This window comes from Trachypithecus francoisi, unplaced genomic scaffold, assembly GCF_009764315.1.
Source record: "Trachypithecus francoisi isolate TF-2019V2 unplaced genomic scaffold, Tfra_2.0 Lachesis_group5, whole genome shotgun sequence".
NCBI lineage: Eukaryota > Metazoa > Chordata > Mammalia > Primates > Cercopithecidae > Trachypithecus > Trachypithecus francoisi.
The window spans coordinates 11,991,221-12,010,475 of NW_022681470.1; the positions used below are offsets into that span (position 1 = coordinate 11,991,221).

General features: G+C 40.7%; 1 protein-coding gene across 1 annotated transcript in view; it reads left to right on the forward strand.

The window, feature by feature from the left end:
- HEATR1 (HEAT repeat containing 1) overlaps positions 1-17,559 on the forward strand; it is a 60,806-nt gene extending 43,247 nt beyond the window's left edge. The window contains exons 32-45 of the mRNA XM_033198779.1: positions 384-544; positions 6,706-6,752; positions 8,112-8,235; positions 8,808-8,948; positions 9,394-9,686; positions 10,550-10,700; positions 11,626-11,787; positions 11,954-12,088; positions 12,242-12,346; positions 12,433-12,601; positions 13,142-13,296; positions 14,164-14,322; positions 16,123-16,231; positions 17,240-17,559. Coding sequence (XP_033054670.1) covers positions 384-544; positions 6,706-6,752; positions 8,112-8,235; positions 8,808-8,948; positions 9,394-9,686; positions 10,550-10,700; positions 11,626-11,787; positions 11,954-12,088; positions 12,242-12,346; positions 12,433-12,601; positions 13,142-13,296; positions 14,164-14,322; positions 16,123-16,231; positions 17,240-17,328 — 2,000 coding nt within the window. The 3' untranslated portion in view covers positions 17,329-17,559. The remainder of the gene's footprint in view (positions 1-383; positions 545-6,705; positions 6,753-8,111; positions 8,236-8,807; positions 8,949-9,393; positions 9,687-10,549; positions 10,701-11,625; positions 11,788-11,953; positions 12,089-12,241; positions 12,347-12,432; positions 12,602-13,141; positions 13,297-14,163; positions 14,323-16,122; positions 16,232-17,239) is intronic.
- The last annotated feature ends 1,696 nt before the right edge of the window (positions 17,560-19,255 follow it).

Consider the following 19,255-nt stretch of genomic DNA (forward strand, 5'->3'; position numbering starts at 1 on the left):
ATTCTGTAGGATAGTGGTTTTTAACACTGCACTGCCAACCCCATTTACATTAGATACATTTGATAAAGAAATCTACATCTGCAGTTGGAAATTCAAAGACTCCTTCTGTGATATGGTCTTGTTCCATTTGATTGTCCACTTTCCCTGTTTTGGTTTTTGTCTTAAACACTCGCTTCTCAGGGCCATTGGTTACTTTCTTGGCAAATACACTCACGTTTTTCACTAATTTAGAAGAGGAGAAACTGGATGTAATAGATGAACAAATTTCTCTGTGAAAATGTTATCCCATTAACCATCCTTTACTTGAAAGGTCATATCTATTAATTCTGTATGAAGGATTCGGGTGAAAGTGAGTAGGGTCACTTGTTTTGTTGCTGTTTCAGAAACCATTTCCAAAGCAGTGTCTAATAAGAATGAATCACAAGAAGAAATGCTACAGATTTTTAATGTAGAGACTCACACTAGCAAGCAACTGCGGCATTTTAAATTTTTGTCAGTGTCCTTCATGTCTCAGCTCCTGTCTTCCAATAATTTTCTGAAAAAGGTAATGTGTTCTTTAAATGTGTTTATAAAAAGGTAATTCTGCTGTTTCCAAGGGAACTGTGTTTTCAGTTAGTAGAAGTAGCTTGGTAAATGGCCTATGAAAATGTGAGGCATGCCTTTACAGATAATAGAAAAAAAAGTACATTTCACCCTGAAAAACTCTTTGTCATGATCTACTGAGATTGAACATAATGTAAACTCTATGTTCAGTGGTTTCATTCTTAAGTGTTGTGTACCCACCAGAAGTATTTAAACATGTACACCAAAAAAACTACAAGAATGTTTATAATATTCGTAACATTCTTCGTGGTAGCCCAAAGCTGGTAACAACTCAGATGTCTACCAGCAGAGTAGATAAATTGCCTGTGTTTTATTTTATTTTTTGAGACAGGTCTCACTCTGTGTCCCAGGCTGAAGTGCAGCAGAGTCATCATGGCTCACTGCAACCTGGAACTCCTGGGCTCAAGCAGTCCTCTTGCCTCAGCCTCCCAAGTAGCTGGGACTATAGGCGTGTGCCACCTACATCTGGCTAATTTTAAAATTTTTTTTTATAGAGACGGGTTCTCGCTATACTGTCCAGGCTGATGTCAAATTCCTGGCCCTAAGCGATCCTCCTACCTCAAACTCCCATAGTGCTAGGATTACAGGCATGAGCCACCATGCCCAGCCTTTCTTTACCTGGATGTAGTGAGTTCTGCATGTATGATTTGTGTACGTCTCTGTTTGTGTATTAAACTTGTTTAAACAATGAGAGAAAAGGAAGGAAAGAAAGGAATATCATGACCAGGAATATAAAAACAGTTTGACATTAGAGTACTGTAAAGTACATTAAGTCCTATAATGCATTAACAGATGAAGAAGGGAAAAACATACGATCATTTTACATTCTACGGTGAAATAATTCAGCAGATTCAGTACTCATTCACAACTTAAGAAAAGAAAATCCTCTCGGCAGTGCAGGATAGATGGGAATTACTTTGGCCTAATAAAGGTGACAGTCTGAAGCTTGTGGTTTATATCGTACCTAATGATGAAATATTAATGGTGTGCCTGCTGCAGTCAGGGACAAGAATGCCCTCTGTCATTGTTTCTATTCAGGAAAAGAAATGAAGTGTAAGAAACAGGAAAGAAGAGAATCAGCAATTAGAACTAATAATGAGTTCAGTAAGCTTGCTTGAGAGAGATCAGTGTAGACACTATCTAGAGGTAAGTGTAGGTCGTGATATGTATCAAGTAAGCTGGCTGAACTAATTAGTCTCACACACTGTTACTAATATTATTCCTCAAATTAGAAAACAGAGTAGATAAAAAAGATTTCCTGTATAATAAAAACATAAACTTAAAAAATATGTGCACAAATATGGAGGAATGTCCAAGATATGAAAGGACACAGAAGAAAACTTGGAAGAAATGGAAAGAGAGACGGTGTTTACGCATAAGAAGCCTCACTATTTAAAGATGGCAGATCTGCCCAGATTAGTCTAGAAACTTAATGTGCTTTTTCAATTATATCATTGTAAGAAATTATATTGATACATTGATACCGAACTGTAAGGGGCCAAGGACAGGGGTATGGTGCAGGAGTACCATCTGATACCACGCCATACATCTGATACCATACTGTGCCATCTGATACCATGCCATACATCTGATACCATATTATACCATCTGATACCATACTATACCATCTGATACCACGCCATACATCTGATACCATGCCATACATCTGATACCATCCTATACCATCTGATACCATACTATACCATCTGATACCATGCCATACATCTGATACCATACTATACCATCTGATACCATACTATACCATCTGATACCACGCCATACATCTGATACCATACTATACCATCTGATACCATACTATACCATCTGATACCATGCCATACATCTGATACCACGCCATACATCTGATACCGTACTATACCATCTGATACCACGCATACATCTGATACCACGCCATACATCTGATACCACGCCATACATCTGATACCACGCCATACATCTGATACCATACTATACCATCTGATACCATACTATACCATCTGATACCACGCCATACATCTGATACCACGCCATACATCTGATACCATACTATATCATCTGATACCATACTATACCATCTGATACCATACTATACCATCTGATACCACGCCATACATCTGATACCACGCCATACATCTGATACCATACTATACCATCTGATACCATGCCATACATCTGATACCATACTATACCATCTGATACCATGCCATACATCTGATACCATACTATACCATCTGATACCATGCCATACATCTGATACCATGCCATACCCTCTGATACCATGCCATACCCTCTGATACCATGCCATACATCTGATACCATACTATACCATCTGATACCATGCCATACATCTGATACCACGCATACATCTGATACCTCGCCATACATCTGATACCGTACTATACCATCTGATACCACGCCATACATCTGATACCACGCCATACATCTGATACCATACTATACCATCTGATACCATACTATACCATCTGATACCACGCCATACATCTGATACCATACTATACCATCTGATACCACGCCATACATCTGATACCATACTATACCATCTGATACCACGCCATACATCTGATACCATGCTATACCATCTGATACCATACTATACCATCTGATACCACGCCATACATCTGATACCACGCCATACATCTGATACCGTACTATACCATCTGATACCGTACTATACCATCTGATACCACGCCATACATCTGATACCATACTATACCATCTGATACCATACTATACCATCTGATACCATGCCATACATCTGATACCATACTATACCATCTGATACCACGCCATACATCTGATACCACGCCATACATCTGATACCGTACTATACCATCTGATACCATACTATACCATCTGATACCATACTATACCATCTGATACCATGCCATACATCTGATACCATACTATACCATCTGATACCACGCCATACATCTGATACCACGCCATACATCTGATACCACGCCATACATCTGATACCGTACTATACCATCTGATACCACGCCATACATCTGATACCACGCCATACATCTGATACCGTACTATACCGTCTGATACCGTACTATACCATCTGATACCGTACTATACCATCTGATACCATGCCATACATCTGATACCATACTATACCATCTGATACCATGCCATACATCTGATACCACGCCATACATCTGATACCATACTATACCATCTGATACCATACCATACATCTGATACCGTACTATACCATCTGATACCGTACTATACCATCTGGTACCATACTATACCATCTGATACCATGCCATACATCTGATACCATGCCATACATCTGATACCATACTATACCATCTGATACCACGCCATACATCTGATACCACGCCATACATCTGATACCACGCCATACATCTGATACCATACTATACCATCTGATACCATGCCATACATCTGATACCATACTATACCATCTGATACCATACTATACCATCTGATACCACGCCATACATCTGATACCATGCCATACATCTGATACCATTACTATACCATCTGATACCATACTATACCATCTGATACCATACTATACCATCTGATACCATGCCATACATCTGATACCATACTCTACCATCTGATACCACGCCATACATCTGATACCATACTCTACCATCTGATACCATACTATACCATCTGATACCACGCCATACATCTGATACCATACTCTACCATCTGATACCATACTATACCATCTGATACCACGCCATACATCTGATACCATACTCTACCATCTGATACCATACTGTACCATCTGATACCACGCCATACATCTGATACCATACTCTACATCTGATACCATACTGTACCATCTGATACCATACTATACATCTGATATCATACTCTACCATCTGATACCATACTGTACCATCTGATACCACGCCATACATCTGATACCATACTCTGCCATCTGATACCATACTATACCATCTGATACCACGCCATACATCTGATACCATACTCTACCATCTGATACCATACTATACCATCTGATACCACGCCATACATCTGATACCATACTCTACCATCTGATACCATACTATACCATCTGATACCATACTATACCATCTGATATCATACTATACCATCTGATATCATACTCTACCATCTGATACCATACTATACCATCTGATACCACGCCATACATCTGATACCATACTCTACCATCTGATACCACGCCATACATCTGATACCATGCCGTACATCTGATACCACGCCATACATCTGATACCATACTATACCATCTGATACCATACCATACCATCTGATACCATACTATACCATCTGATACCATGCCATACATCTGATACCATGCCATACATCTGATACCACGCCATACATCTGATACCATACTATACCATCTGATACCATACTATACCATCTGATACCATACTATACCATCTGATACCACGCCATACATCTGATACCATACTATACCATTCTGATACCATGCCATACATCTGATACCATGCCATACATCTGATACCATACTATACCATCTGATACCATACTATACCATCTGATACCATACTATACCATCTGATACCACGCCATACATCTGATACCATACTATACCATTCTGATACCATGCCATACATCTGATACCATGCCATACATCTGATACCATACTATACCATCTGATACCATACTATACCATCTGATACCATACTATACCATCTGATACCATGCCATACATCTGATACCACGCAATACATCTGATACCATACTATACCATCTGATACCATACCATACCATCTGATGATGGACCAATGCGACTGAACAGTAGGCCCAGAAACACATACAGGCGTAGGTAAGAAGTGCAGTAGGTGGTTTTACAAAGCAGTTAGGGGAGAGAATGGTTCAAGTGCTGGCCCTGGCATGATTTGTTTTCCATTTGGGGAAAAGTCTGATGTCACACCTTACAGAAAAGACAACTTTAGTCAGAGTAAAACTTCATTGTGAAAAACAACAGTTCAAATGTTTAGAAGAAAATCAAGGAGAACATGATCGTGACTGGAGGATAGAAAAGAATTTCTTTAAAATTTTGATTCACTAGAAAGCCACAGCCTAAGAGAAGATTATTGCTCTGCATAAATCAAAAAACATCAGTTTCCATTAGAACAACTGGCAAAGAATATGAATTCACTGAAGAGGGATCACAAATGGCCAATTAATGTACAGTGTCATTTAGCCTCTCCAGTTAGCAGGAAATGTGATTAAATGTGATACCCATCAAATTGGCAAAACTGTTGAAGTTGTTAATCCCAGGGAGTGGGTAGGTAGTGGCAGACAGCGTGATTGTTCCAACCACTTTGGAAAGCAGTTGGCAGGATCCCATGAGGTTGAAAGTTCTGGTAATTCCTATGATCTGGTCATTCCCTTCCTTAGGCATATATGCTGTAAAAACTTACCTAGATGCTCAAAGGGACATAAAAATGTTCTTCTCTAGCATTACTAATAAAAGGGGGAAAAAATGGACATAAACTGAAATCTGGCAACAGAGGCAAATGGATAGATAAGTTATATTTATAGAGGAATATCACATGCAGTTAAAATGAATGAACTAGAACATAAGTCACCATGCATAGATCTCAAAAATATGTTTCCAGAAAAACATGTTCCATGATATGTACTGTTTGAAACATTTGATAGCAGATTTGGGATGATGGTTGTGTTTGTGGGACTTGGGTAATGGGAGAATAGGACCAAGGAGCAGTACTTGGGGATTCCAGCTGAAATCTGTAATGTTTAACTTCTCAACCGATGATATGTACGCTCACCAGATCAGCATGTCATAGAATTCGGTAGCGGTAATTCAGTGTTGATTGCTGTCTTTTTCTGAACCATTGTAATACTTTTTAGATACTACCACTAGAATGTAATTATATTAAGATAAATAGAGTTACTACAGTATAATGAGGATGATATGAACCTGATTAAATTGTAATGTCAGAAAAAGTTACAATGGAAAGTTTGAGTGAATGGTCCAAGTTTCATTGAACTGACTTGAAATGACTTTTATTATCAACTTTTATATTCAATGACATCTTCTTTAAAAATTAGGTAGTTGAGAGTGGTGGTCCTGAGATTTTAAAAGGCCTTGAAGAGAGGTATGTTTACTTTTCTTTTTTTACTTTTTATTTGGAAATGACTTCAAACTTATAGAAAACCTGGAAAAATAGTACAGAAAATTCATATACTCTTTACAACCAGGTTCACTTTTGCCACATTTACCTTAGCGTTCTCGCTACGTAGGGTTTTTTCTCTGAGCCATGTGAAAGTAAGTCATATATATTATGTCTCTAAGAATAAGAGATATTCTTATAAAACCACAGTACATTGATCAAATTCAGAAAATTTAACATTGGTCCAATCCAGTGATGTAATCTACAGTTCCTATTCCAGTCTCCCGAATTATCCCAGCACTGTCCTTTACACCGCATGTGTTTCTGCTTCACAATCCATGTCAAGTTTTGGTATCGTATTGAGTTGCCATATCTGTTTAGTGTCTTTTCATCTGGCCCTGATTTCTGTGGGCTCATGAATTCTTTATTCCATGGATTATAATCCATATGTTGCCATTATATATTTGGGTGCAGGAATTTTCCTTTCACTCTCATGTCCTCGGAGGGGGTGCCTCCTAGCCTTGCTGTGTACCTCCTTTTCAGATGCAGGGCGTTCCCAGGGCCACTGTCCTGCCCTGTCCACTGGAAAGTGCCTGCCCTGTAGCCAGGATTGTGAGCTGCTGAGCTCCAGTCCTGTGGGCCAACTTTTAGCGCTATATGTAGGACTTTGGTGTTTGGAGCTGATTTTGTCTGAGCCCCCTTGTCCTCTCCTCTGCTGTGCTGTGTCAACTTCTGTCTCCACTCTTCCCTCTAGCTCCCACCTCAGGCTGGCAGCAGTGGGGGGATCTCCAGTGGTAGTTGTGTTGGAATTTGATGTGTGCTTTTCTAATTACAGGTTATTTGAAGTTTATAGTCTTTTTTTTTTTTTTTTTTGGTCTCCTAATAATGTGAAAGAAGTGGGTTATATGTTCATTTGTATTAGTATTTCTCTTTATACAAATGGTGTGTGCGTGTGTGTGCATGTGTGTGTGTGCACACACCTACCATTAACCTAGGGCCATAATTCCCTGAACACCCCACTTGGACAGCACAGTGAGACCTACTGAGCATGAGCTAGATATGAGTGAGTTCCTTAAACACCTTCAGCATCTGTTGTTTATTCCTCACCTCACAGAGTCTGAGCGAGGACGATGCTTTTGCACAGAAGTGCCTAGTTACTTCTTGATGATCTCTATCTATGGCAGTAATCCCTCATTTCCTTTCTTTCCGAGTAGTTTTTGAAATAATTTAGTACAGAATTATTTAATTGGTCTTTCTACTTGAAACATTTAGCATGAGATAGACATGAGCGAGTTCTCTGAGTGCCTTCAGCTGCTGTTTGCTGAGCGAGGCTCTGTGTTTCAGGTTGCTGGAGACTGTTCTCGGCTATATCAATGCTGTTGCACAGTCCATGGAAAGGAACGCAGACAAACTCACTGTGAAGTTCTGGCGTGCACTCCTTAGTAAAGCTTACGACCTGTTAGACAAGGTAGGTTTTCATTTCTCCCTGGAATTGTTTTGTTGCTGTTTTTTATATTATTGTGAAATCATTTAAAGTTTTTAAGAAAAAACTTAGCAATTCCTTTTATGAATATAACGAAGCTCAGATTTTTCTTAGAAAATAATCTCTTGATGACTAGAAATAAATTTGTCTGGAAAAAATTGTTTCCCTACCAGTTATGAGAATATGTACGTCATATATTTTAAAAATTAAGTCATGTAATGTATAATGTTCTACTTTATTCAAGTGGAATACAATAAAAATATGAAGTATGTTACATACATATCACTGGCCTTGAAATTAGTATTGCTAATTTGAATCTAGCTAGATGATTTAGCTTCATGCCTTTGACACTTCATCCTGACATCAAGCTTTTGTTTTGTTTGATAATGTGTGGTTAGTAATGCCTACCTGAAAGGTTATTTTAAGAATTAAATAAAATGTGTGTGAAAGTGCCTGGTGCCTGGAGGTGTGTGATGGACAGCAGTCTGTCTTAATTGAAGTTGATCTTTTTTTAATTTTTTTTTTCTTATCATGTTAAATATAAAACTTCTCTTTAGGTCAATGCCTTGCTGCCCACAGAGACATTCATTCCTGTGATCAGAGGGCTGGTGGGCAATCACCTGCCATCTGTTCGGCGGAAAGCGCTGGACCTTTTGAATAACAAGCTACAGCAGAATATATCCTGGAAGAAGACAATAGTGAGTGAAGACCCAGGACACACCCATTTACTTTGCTTTATCAAGGCACTGCTTTTAACTCCCTTCAGTTTCTCTAGTGGTACAAGTTCAAATTGAAGTATATTATTATCTGAATATAATACCATGACATGTTTTAAAATGTGATGTTAATTCTAATGGGAATATATGTGTGTTGTAAGAGCTCTTAGAATGAAATTTCAGCCTAGTGGAATTCTTACTACACAGCTTATGTGGCTTTAGTCTTAGCATAATTCTAAGTCCCTTTTACTCCAAATTGTATATGTGAAAAACTGGTTAGAACATGCATTTTGCCTAGCATGATTGTGTGACTCAGGACCCCCGAGTCTGATTTCCATTTAGACAGTCTCAAGCTGTGACAATGGGAAAAATGGACAAACAGTTTTTGCAGCTTTAATGATTTGGGGATTCTGGCTGTCCCCTTCAGGTTACCCGTTTCCTAAAACTGGTTCCAGACCTTTTGGCCATTGTGCAGCGTAAGAAAAAGGAAGGGGAAGAAGAACAAGCAATCAACAGGCAGACAGCATTGTATACCTTAAAGCTTTTATGCAAGAATTTTGGTGCAGAAAATCCAGATCCTTTTGTCCCAGTGCTGAGCACTGCTGTGAAACTGATTGCTCCAGAGAGAAAGGAGGAGAAGAATGTCTTGGGAAGCGCGCTGCTGTGTGTAGCAGAGGTGACCTCCACCCTGGAGGCGCTGGCCATCCCCCAGCTTCCCAGGTATGCGGCCGGAGACTTCAACAAGAGCTGTTACCGCCTGGCACACATTGAAAAATAACACCTTGGTGACTTTTTTCTTTTTCCTCTTGAGTAGATGTTGCATAAAATTGGATCTGTTAAAGAATTGATCTTGCAGGGTGTGGTGGCTCACGGCTGTGATCCCAGCACTTTGGGAGGCCAAGACAGGGAGATCGTTTGAGCCCAGGAGTGTGATGCTATAGTAAGCTATGACTGCACCACTGCACTGTAGCCTGGGCAACAGAGTGAGACCCTGTCTCTTAAAAAAATAATAAAAATAATCTTCAAATGGAACAACAGCTTTCCCATTTATCTTCAGATGCACTGCTTTGTGATGTTAATCGTCCCCCATTCTTCCTTCCTTTTGTCTAGCATAGTCAAAAAGCAGTGGGTGAAGGTTCTCGGCAGAGGGCCCCACCCAGTTAGGCAAGGCCAAAGCTGCCTTCTGTTGCCAGATTTGGAAGTTAGAAGCTGCTGGCTGTGGTAGTTCCTTACTGTACACAGCCAGTATGTTCCTTAACCTGTTAGAGCGACAGTATCTACCTCATAGGATTTCTGTCGGGCAGTGCTTGCAAGGAGTTTTGCATAGTGCCTGAAACATAGTAAGTGTTCAGTTAATGAAAGCCATTGTTAATTTTTAAATGACTGTTGTGTCCGTACTGTTGGCACTGGGAGATTTCTTGTGCTTAGCCACATAAAATGTGTAGACAGCGGTTTTTAGGCTATGACGTAGCTAGCGATATGAGGGATAGGCAAAGTTGGTTGTTTTTTCATAATGCCTCTGCTGCATTCTCTAGCCTCCGTTTCTGCTTTCAGTTCCTCTAAAGCTCTTCCTCCGTTTCTAGCCTGATGCCGTCGTTGCTGGCAACAATGAAGAACACCAGCGAGCTGGTCTCCAGCGAGGTCTACCTGCTCAGTGCCTTGGCTGCCTTGCAGAAGGTTGTGGAGACTCTCCCGCACTTCATCAGCCCCTACCTGGAAGGCATTCTCTCCCAGGTGAGCCACGATGACCGTGACACGCTACGCAGGGTGCCTGGAGCAAGTAAAAGATCACAAATTTCGTGATTGTTTTTTCTTTAAGGGTTAGTTTCTGTTTGACAGAAAGGAGTCTTATTTCTGAAGAGATGTGCTTGCTTTTATTAAGTGTGGATTTTTTTCTCTTCCATCCTCCTTGCCGCTTCATCTTGAAATTGATATGGGGGTCACTTTTTAGTGAGGCGCTTCTCTTCTTTAATTGTGCGGAATGTATTCTGGTTTTGTTTTTCTTCTGTGAGATATTTGGAGTTGGGCTGATAGAGCCGCCTTTTATTACTTGTGGAAATTGGTGGGCCCTGTTTCTACTGTGAGAGGTTTAATCCAAAGGCATCTTGCAAAGCAGAATTTTTGTATTGCAGGTCAGCAGTTTCCTATCAACACGCTAGGGGCCAGTGGTGTTTCTGATTGAAAATGCTCAAGAATGTTGAGCCCTGGCTGTTCCATTGTGTTGATCGTTTGCCATTTACAAGGTTAGGAGCCTTCATTACCATGGGCAAATGATTAAACCGGTTCACATACACCACAGCCAGGGCTTACAAGTAACCCTCTCAGCCTGTGCTCTGAGGAGCTTTCTCGGTTTTTTAGCAACTTGACTCTTGCCATGGTCCCTTGCATTCCTGTCCTCTTAAGAAAATCATCTGTCTGGGTGCTCTGTGCATCTGCCTCTACCACTGGCCTTCGTCCCTGACCGCAAGTTGGGCAAGAGGTGTCTGCCCAGTTTTATCCACTGATGTTTAGGGCTGGCTTTAAAAGGAACACTGAGTGTAGTTAAAAGGTGCTAAGCATTTTCCAAACACTAGTACGTCATCATGAAGCCTTTCTCTAAGTGTGTGTTTGTCAGTGAGGATCTGCAATGGCCCTGATCACTTTTTTTATATTCCTGTAGGTGATTCACTTGGAGAAAATCACTAGTGAAATGGGTTCGGCCTCCTCACAGGCTAATATCCGTCTCACATCTCTGAAAAAGACACTGGCTACCACACTCACACCCCGAGTCCTGTTGCCCGCCATCAGAAAAACTTACAAGCAGATTGAGAAGAACTGGAAGGTTAGATCATATTGGGTATTAAGACTTTGGAGAAGGGAGAGGTGGTACTGAAATGTGTAAACTTTGACTTAAAGAAGAATATGTGTATTTAATTTTGAAAAATGCACATTGCTGAACTCTAGGAATCATTTGAAAATGGCACATCTCTTTGCTGTGTTATTGGTAGAATCACATGGGTCCGTTTATGAGCATCTTGCAAGAGCATATTGGGGTGATGAAGAAGGAAGAGCTCACCTCCCATCAGTCTCAGCTAACCACCTTTTTCCTGGAGGCCCTGGACTTCCGAGCCCAGCACTCTGAGGTAAGCTCAGGTTCACTCCTCCAAACCCTAAAGTTGTTATCCACTTGTTGAAGAGTCCAAGGACAGTCTGTCTAGCTGTGTAACAGTGGTACTTGCCAACATAATTGACAGTTAGATATCAGCACTGCAATAAACGGGCTCTTCTGTTTTTAGAACGATCTGGAGGAAGTTGGAAAAACAGAAAGTTGTATCATTGACTGTCTAGTAGCCATGGTTGTCAAGCTTTCCGAGGTCACATTCCGACCGCTGTTCTTCAAGGTGATTCTTTCTTCCTCTTCCTCTCTTTTGTGCTCAGATTTAAGTGACAAGATGTTGAAGAAACTAATACTATCTTATCCTTTTAGCTGTTTGATTGGGCTAAAACAGAAGATGCCCCAAAGGACAGGTTGTTGACATTCTACAACTTGGCCGATTGCATTGCTGAAAAGCTGAAAGGGCTTTTTACGCTGTTTGCCGGCCACTTAGTGAAGCCTTTGGCTGACACCTTGAACCGGGTGAACATCTCCAAAACAGGTGGGTAGTTGCTTCAGTTCAGTTGTTGCTCTGTGTGCCTTATACAAGGTACCAGTAAGATACAGCCTAGTGCTCGGAGACAAGATTTTAGAAGTTCTTAAGTTCTAAGCTAAGGAGGGTGCATTTTTTACTTCATTGTTGTCAGACAGTGAAGTGTTGTTTTAGCATGATGAACAAATGTTATATGTCAGCTCACTTGGGAGAAAGGATCAAGTAAATGGCCATTACTGTCAGTTACTGGAAGTAACTTTAAAACATAAAAATTAAGATTCGTTTATTCTCTGATGCTAATAAATGACCCACTTGACAGCTGAGGGAATTTAACTTGCCAAACCGCGTGTTAGAATCTCAACTCTAAAAGAAGGAATCATTCTTTGAGAGACCATCCTTTTTGTGTTCTGCTTTCATCCTGATTATGATTTCTAGATCATTTTAGCCTCTTCTGATTATAGTTATTTTAATAGTGATTTCAGTGTAAACATTGGAGGTTAAATGGTTAAGTTCAGTGTTTTCTCATTTTTACTCTTCCCACATCTACAGATGACGCATTTTTTGACTCTGAAAATGACCCTGAAAAGTGCTGCTTGCTGTTGCAGTTTATTTTGAACTGTTTATACAAAATCTTCCTTTTTGATACCCAGCAGTTTATAAGTAAAGAGAGAGCAGAAGCCTTGATGATGCCGCTGGTGGATCAGGTAACCAAACAGAATCATCTTTTGTTACTGAGGAAGCCATCACTGTTCGAGTTTGGCAGGTTTTAGATCTGCTCAAATGACAGCTTGTTAGGCTTTTCCCTTGTAAGATTTTTTTTTTTTTTTTGGTCTTATTAAATGAAATTTTTTATTTGAAAATTGTTTTTTCAAAGATACAACTTCATTGTGGAATTTGAGGTTTTTGTTTTGTTGTTTTGTTTTTTTGAGATAGGACAGGGTATTGCTCTGTCACCTAGGCTGGAGTGCAGTACGCAATCTCACCTCACTGCAACCTCCACCTCCCGGGTTCAAGCAATTCTTGTGCTTCAGCCTCCTGAATGGCTGAGATTACAGGCGCCTGCCTCCATACCTGGCTAATTTTTGTATTTTTAGTAGGGATGGGGTTTTGCCGTGTTGGCCAGGCTGGTCTCGAACTCCTGACCTCAAGTGATCTGCCCACCTTGGCCTCCCAGAGTGCTGGGATTACAGGCGTGAACCACCGTGCCTGGCCCTGAGTTGTTTTTTGGGTTGTTTAATTGCTCAAAAGAAAGACATGATATAAGGTGTCATGGTTAATGTCTTCATTTGTTTTAACTGGGCCTCACTGAGAACACGTCACAGCATGGCTGCCCTCTGGAGGAAAGAGCTCCTCCAAGATGTTCTGCTGGAGAGAAAGGGGCGATGGTAAAGGGTATGAAATTCCATTTGAGTTCCAGAAGGCAATACATTTGCCCTAGACAGTATTAGAATAATGCCTGGTTTTTGAACCTGCTATATCATGAAAGATAGTAAAATATCTATATGTTGGGTATTTTTTCAAACAGAAGAAAGAAATGAGACCTGTTGTTCAAAGTCTTTGTGTCTTCATAGCTGGAAAACAGGCTTGGGGGAGAAGAGAAATTCCAGGAACGGGTGACAAAGCAGCTGATACCGTGCATCGCGCAGTTGTCGGTGGCCATGGCGGATGACTCTCTTTGGAAACCGCTGAACTACCAGATTCTGCTAAAGACCAGAGATGCCTCGCCTAAGGTTAGGAACTGGGTGACAAGTACTGACACCGCATCCTTTCACTGCATCCTTTCACTGCATGGCCTAAACAGCCTGCATGTGGTCACAGATGCGGGCCCCTGGTAAACTGGCAGGGAAGAACATTGCTATCTGTCGTCCAGTACTAGAGGTCCGGTCTTTTGTATTAGGCAGAAATTTGTGCCTAAGAAAATTTTGGTTTTTACTTATAGGCTATTTGTAAAGAATAGCTATGCCCTTATCCCCACCCCAATGGTGCATTGGGCAGAAGTACTAAAATACTTTCTAAATACTTTTTTTTTTTTTTTTTTTTTGAGACGGAGTCTCGCTCTGTCACCCAGGCTGGAGTGCAGTGGCCGGACCTCAGCTCACTGCAAGCTCCGCCTCCCGGGTTCCCGCCATTCTCCTGCCTCAGCCTCCCGAGTGGCTGGGACTACAGGCGCCCGCCACCTCACCCGGCTAGTTTTTTGTATTTTTTTAGTAGAGACGGGGTTTCACCGTGTTAGCCAGGATGGTCTCTATCTCCTGACCTCGTGATCCGCCCGTCTCGGCCTCCCAAAGTGCTGGGATTACAGGCTTGAGCCACCGCACCCGGCCTCTAAATACTTTTAAATAACAAAGACTTGAAGTAATTCCTTGTTTTTTAAGTGCCATTGAAATGTCATTGTGCTCCAGAGAGAGATACATTGAATTTGTCCACAGAATAGTCTTTTGAGTTAGAGCAATACATTCTGTTGTTTATAGATACTAGGCTTATGATCTTGTTGAGTAAGTGGTGGCAGTGGAAATAAAACATGGGTAGGTTGAGTGTAAGTCAAAATTGCACACCCAAGTGTCACAAATTTCAAACTGTTTTAGCAATGAGTCGCCATTTCTCAAACTAATGACTGTATTAGAACCTTACTGGATATAACAGCCCAAAGCAGAATTTTATTAAGAGGATTTATTAGTTCAAATTCTTTATTAGGATATGCTAACCATGAGACTATTTTCATGAACCCCCACATTTTAAACCATAGGTTTTTATACAAGTAGCAGCGTCAAATTTATTGTAATATTTTACTTTGATTGCACAAATCAAGGAAGTCCTGATTGAATCTAGGTAATTACAAATGGTTTTTTAATAATTCACTTTGTACTATCCAGATATTCTTTAAAATACCCAAAATTAGAAGACCAGTAAGGCTTTTGTTTCAAAAGCTAACAATACCCAACTACTGCTTGCTTTCCTTATCATAGACAAGGCATGTGAGGAACACCCAGACATTTTTAAAGCCCCAAAACTAGGATATTGTGACACAGAATGTTTTTTATTCAGTGCTGAGATGGGCACTTTCCCCAAGCGAGTGTCCTGGCCCCTCATACAACTATGGTGGTGACCATAGAGTCAGGGGCTCTGGGTGGGGAGACCCGCCAGAGGAGGCCAGAGGCACTGTATTGCCAGCCTGGTGGGCTGGCGAACTCCTGTGAAATAAAATTTGGCAACACACTTGAGTTTGCGTGAGGTATTTTATTTTATTGGTTTTTTTCTTCAAAGGAAGAGATTATAAAAAGACATTTCACATTAAAGATTTGCAGTCGTGGGACACAGTTTGGAAAACACTGATTTATAAGGTTATGCATATTACAGACAGCTCCCAAATGGTTAAACTGGTATTCTAAGATGAAAGCTGAATGAGGTGAATAAATGCATATGAACTAATGTTTAGTTTAAAAAGTTAGAGTTTGTCTCCAGTCAGTACTGCTCTTAAGATAATACAGTAACACTACTTTTTATTTCTTTGCTCTTTTTATCCCTTTCAGGTTCGATTTGCTGCTTTGATTACTGTGTTAGCACTGGCTGAAAAACTAAAGGAGAATTATATTGTCTTGCTACCAGAATCCATTCCTTTCTTAGCAGAGTTGATGGAAGGTAATTCCCAAACTATTCCCAACTATTAAACAATTAAGGAATAATTCAGTAAAATTCTGTGAAAATGTGCCCAATGATAATGCAGATTTGGATATAACATGACTAGCAGTTGATCCAGTCCTCATACAGGCGGCTCCAGTCTCAAATCCAGGCAGGCTCGAGCTCCTGTTTTGAGTTGGGTGGAGGGAGCGAGTTGCGAAGTGACCGTCTCGTGATCATTTGAGAGTCCGTTTACAGTGTAGTCTTCACTGTCTTTACTTTTGTGGTGTTTTGGATCATACAAGCAGATCACAGTAGTGTTTTTAATTAACCTCGTGCATTTATATGATTGAAGTTCTGGTCCCCATATGGGAGGTTGTTTAATGGAAAGGCCTAGTGGCATTAAGGATGCAGTAGGATGTCCACTTTTAGTAGAAAGCGACTTTCCTTCACTACTCCATGTTAGGTGCTTTACATGGATTATTTCACTTAAAAATCACAACATTTTATCTCTGTTTTACAAAGGAAGAAACTAGAGGCTTAAAAGGTTTCAATTATTTGACAAAGATCACAAGCTCGTGAGTGTGACATGGGGAGCTATGACAGTTCTGGAACATAGAGTCTTAGGCCCAGGAAATAACAGTAAATGTTATTAAGGGAGGGGTGGTGGAGCAAGTAGATCAGTACTTAACTGATTCACTGCTTATCTAAGCTAAAAAAGTGCATTCTCCTTTGTTTCTTAGCTCCTGGAGGGGGGAAGTGTGAGCTACTCAAGGGTGGCATCCCTAGGAAGTTGAGTTTTTGGGGTTCTTATTCAGCTTCCAGTGCAAGCCTGTGGGCAGGGAATGAAGGCGGAAGGAGCAGGGTGGAGGGAGGCGGTCCGTGGCACCCCCTGCTTTGTTAATGTGCTTCATTTCACTCTTGATTGAACGATTGCCAGAGAATGCAAGATATTAAGATTCAACTAATGAGAACTGAGGCAGGCGGACGGACTCAGATTTTAATTTTGATTATTACTATTTTTTTTAGATGAATGTGAAGAAGTAGAACATCAGTGCCAAAAGACTATTCAGCAACTGGAAAGTGTCCTGGGAGAGCCGCTCCAGAGCTATTTCTAAGACTTTCTGTGGTGTTTCATACTCTACTCAGCGTTCTGATTTTTCTTATTTTTATTTTTGGGTGTTGGGTGCCATGTTACTTTTGGTGCCTTAATACACGTATGTGGTACTTAACAAATGTTTTATCACTTCTTTACAAAATTTTCACCTGGTTTATGCTACCACATAAGCCTCTCCTGCCTATTGTATAGAGCTGCAGAAAGAGTAAATGATACATGGTATTTTTATACAGACTGATGTGTTTAAACATTTATTATTCTCTTCCTGATTGATGGTAATAATATCAGACCTGTTTACTTTTAGCACCCAAAGCTGACGCCTCATTTGCACTTGAAGCCTTAACTCTTCTATATAGCAGTGTCTTATATACATGGTATCTGTGTTGCAGATTTCACTCCAAGTTGCTCCTACTTCAAGAAAATGAAGTTACTTAGCAATCAACAGAAATACTTTTGCCCGTAAAGCCTACTTTTCATTTTGGGTAGGCGAACTTCAGCCTTCATTTCTTGTGCCTATCAAGAGAAGTGGTTCTGGAATGCTTTTTTTTTAACCCAGGAGCATGACTGTCACCTTTATCCTTTATTCTTCTGGAAAACAGGGGAGATGGAGGCAATACGCTGCCTCTAAAGCAGCTCACACCTGGCTGCTCACACAGAGGGCCCAGAAACACTGGGTGGCACGAGGAAGCTCCTCCCGGATTAAGAATGAACCCACTTCCATTGGTGGTTAACTAAGAATTACTTGTCTAAGACAGTAAGTATCAGATTTTTTTCAGTGCTTTCAAGTGCCCTAATCTCTAGTACTGGGTCATGGTGAAGCTGGAAAGTGAAGGCTCAAATAAAATTAAATCTGCCCCCTTTTTAAAGGCATCAAGAACAATCCCATAGAATGTTCACATTGAGTTTAAAAGCCTTTGAAACTAATACAGAAGTTTAATGCAGAAATGTGGCAAGCAAAAGGTCAACTTGCAGTTTAGAGACAGAGCTTGCTCGTATAGAATTGCATATTTCTAAGAAATGTCTCGATAAAATTCATAATAAATACTAATAGCTTTTTAAATTTTTTTACTCCACATAAAATGAAAATGAACTTAAGACTTATAAGGAATGATGTGAGTGGGCTGTTTTTCTCCTAAATGCCTCACAGTCTCCAACAGCTCGGTTAAGCACTCTGATGGTCTTTATGAAGAAAAATAACTGGAGGATTCTGGAGTCTTCTTGCTTTCTACAGCTTTCCCTGTGGCACCCCCACCCCCAACCAGTGTCTTTGAGCTTGGTGAGACTCTGCATAAATTAACATGAAAAGCTGGAAAAGAATTAAGGGCTAGCAATTTCTTTTTTTTGAGACGGAGTCTCACTCTGTCGCCCAGGCTGGAGTGCAGTGGCCGGATCTCAGCTCACTGCAAGCTCCACCTCCGGGGTTTACGCCATTCTCCTGCCTCAGCCTCCCGAGTAGCTGGGACTACAGGCGCCCGCCACCTCGCCCAGCTAGTTTTTGTTTTTTTTTTTTTTAGTAGAGACGGGGTTTCACCGTGTTAGCCAGGATGGTCTCGACCTCCTGACCTCGTGATCCGCCCGTCTCGGCCTCCCAAAGTGCTGGGATTACAGGCTTGAGCCACCGCGCCCGGCAGGGCTAGCAGTTTCTACACTGAGTACTTTTTAAGAAATAAGATTGACAATGGTATTCTTTTCAATATATGGATAGAAATAATATCTAACTGAAATGTTCTGAAAATATTCCTAAATCCTGGCAGCGTTCCGCCCCAGTTTAATGTGATAAAATGATCCTCACTGAGCGAGCTTTTTTCCCTCCCGACTCCCAAACCTTTGAAATTTCCTGTAACAAGATCTGACCTGTAAAGATCCCATATACATGGAACTTCTGCCAACTCCCCTCAAATAGTAGAAAAATTACAGAAATGCAACAA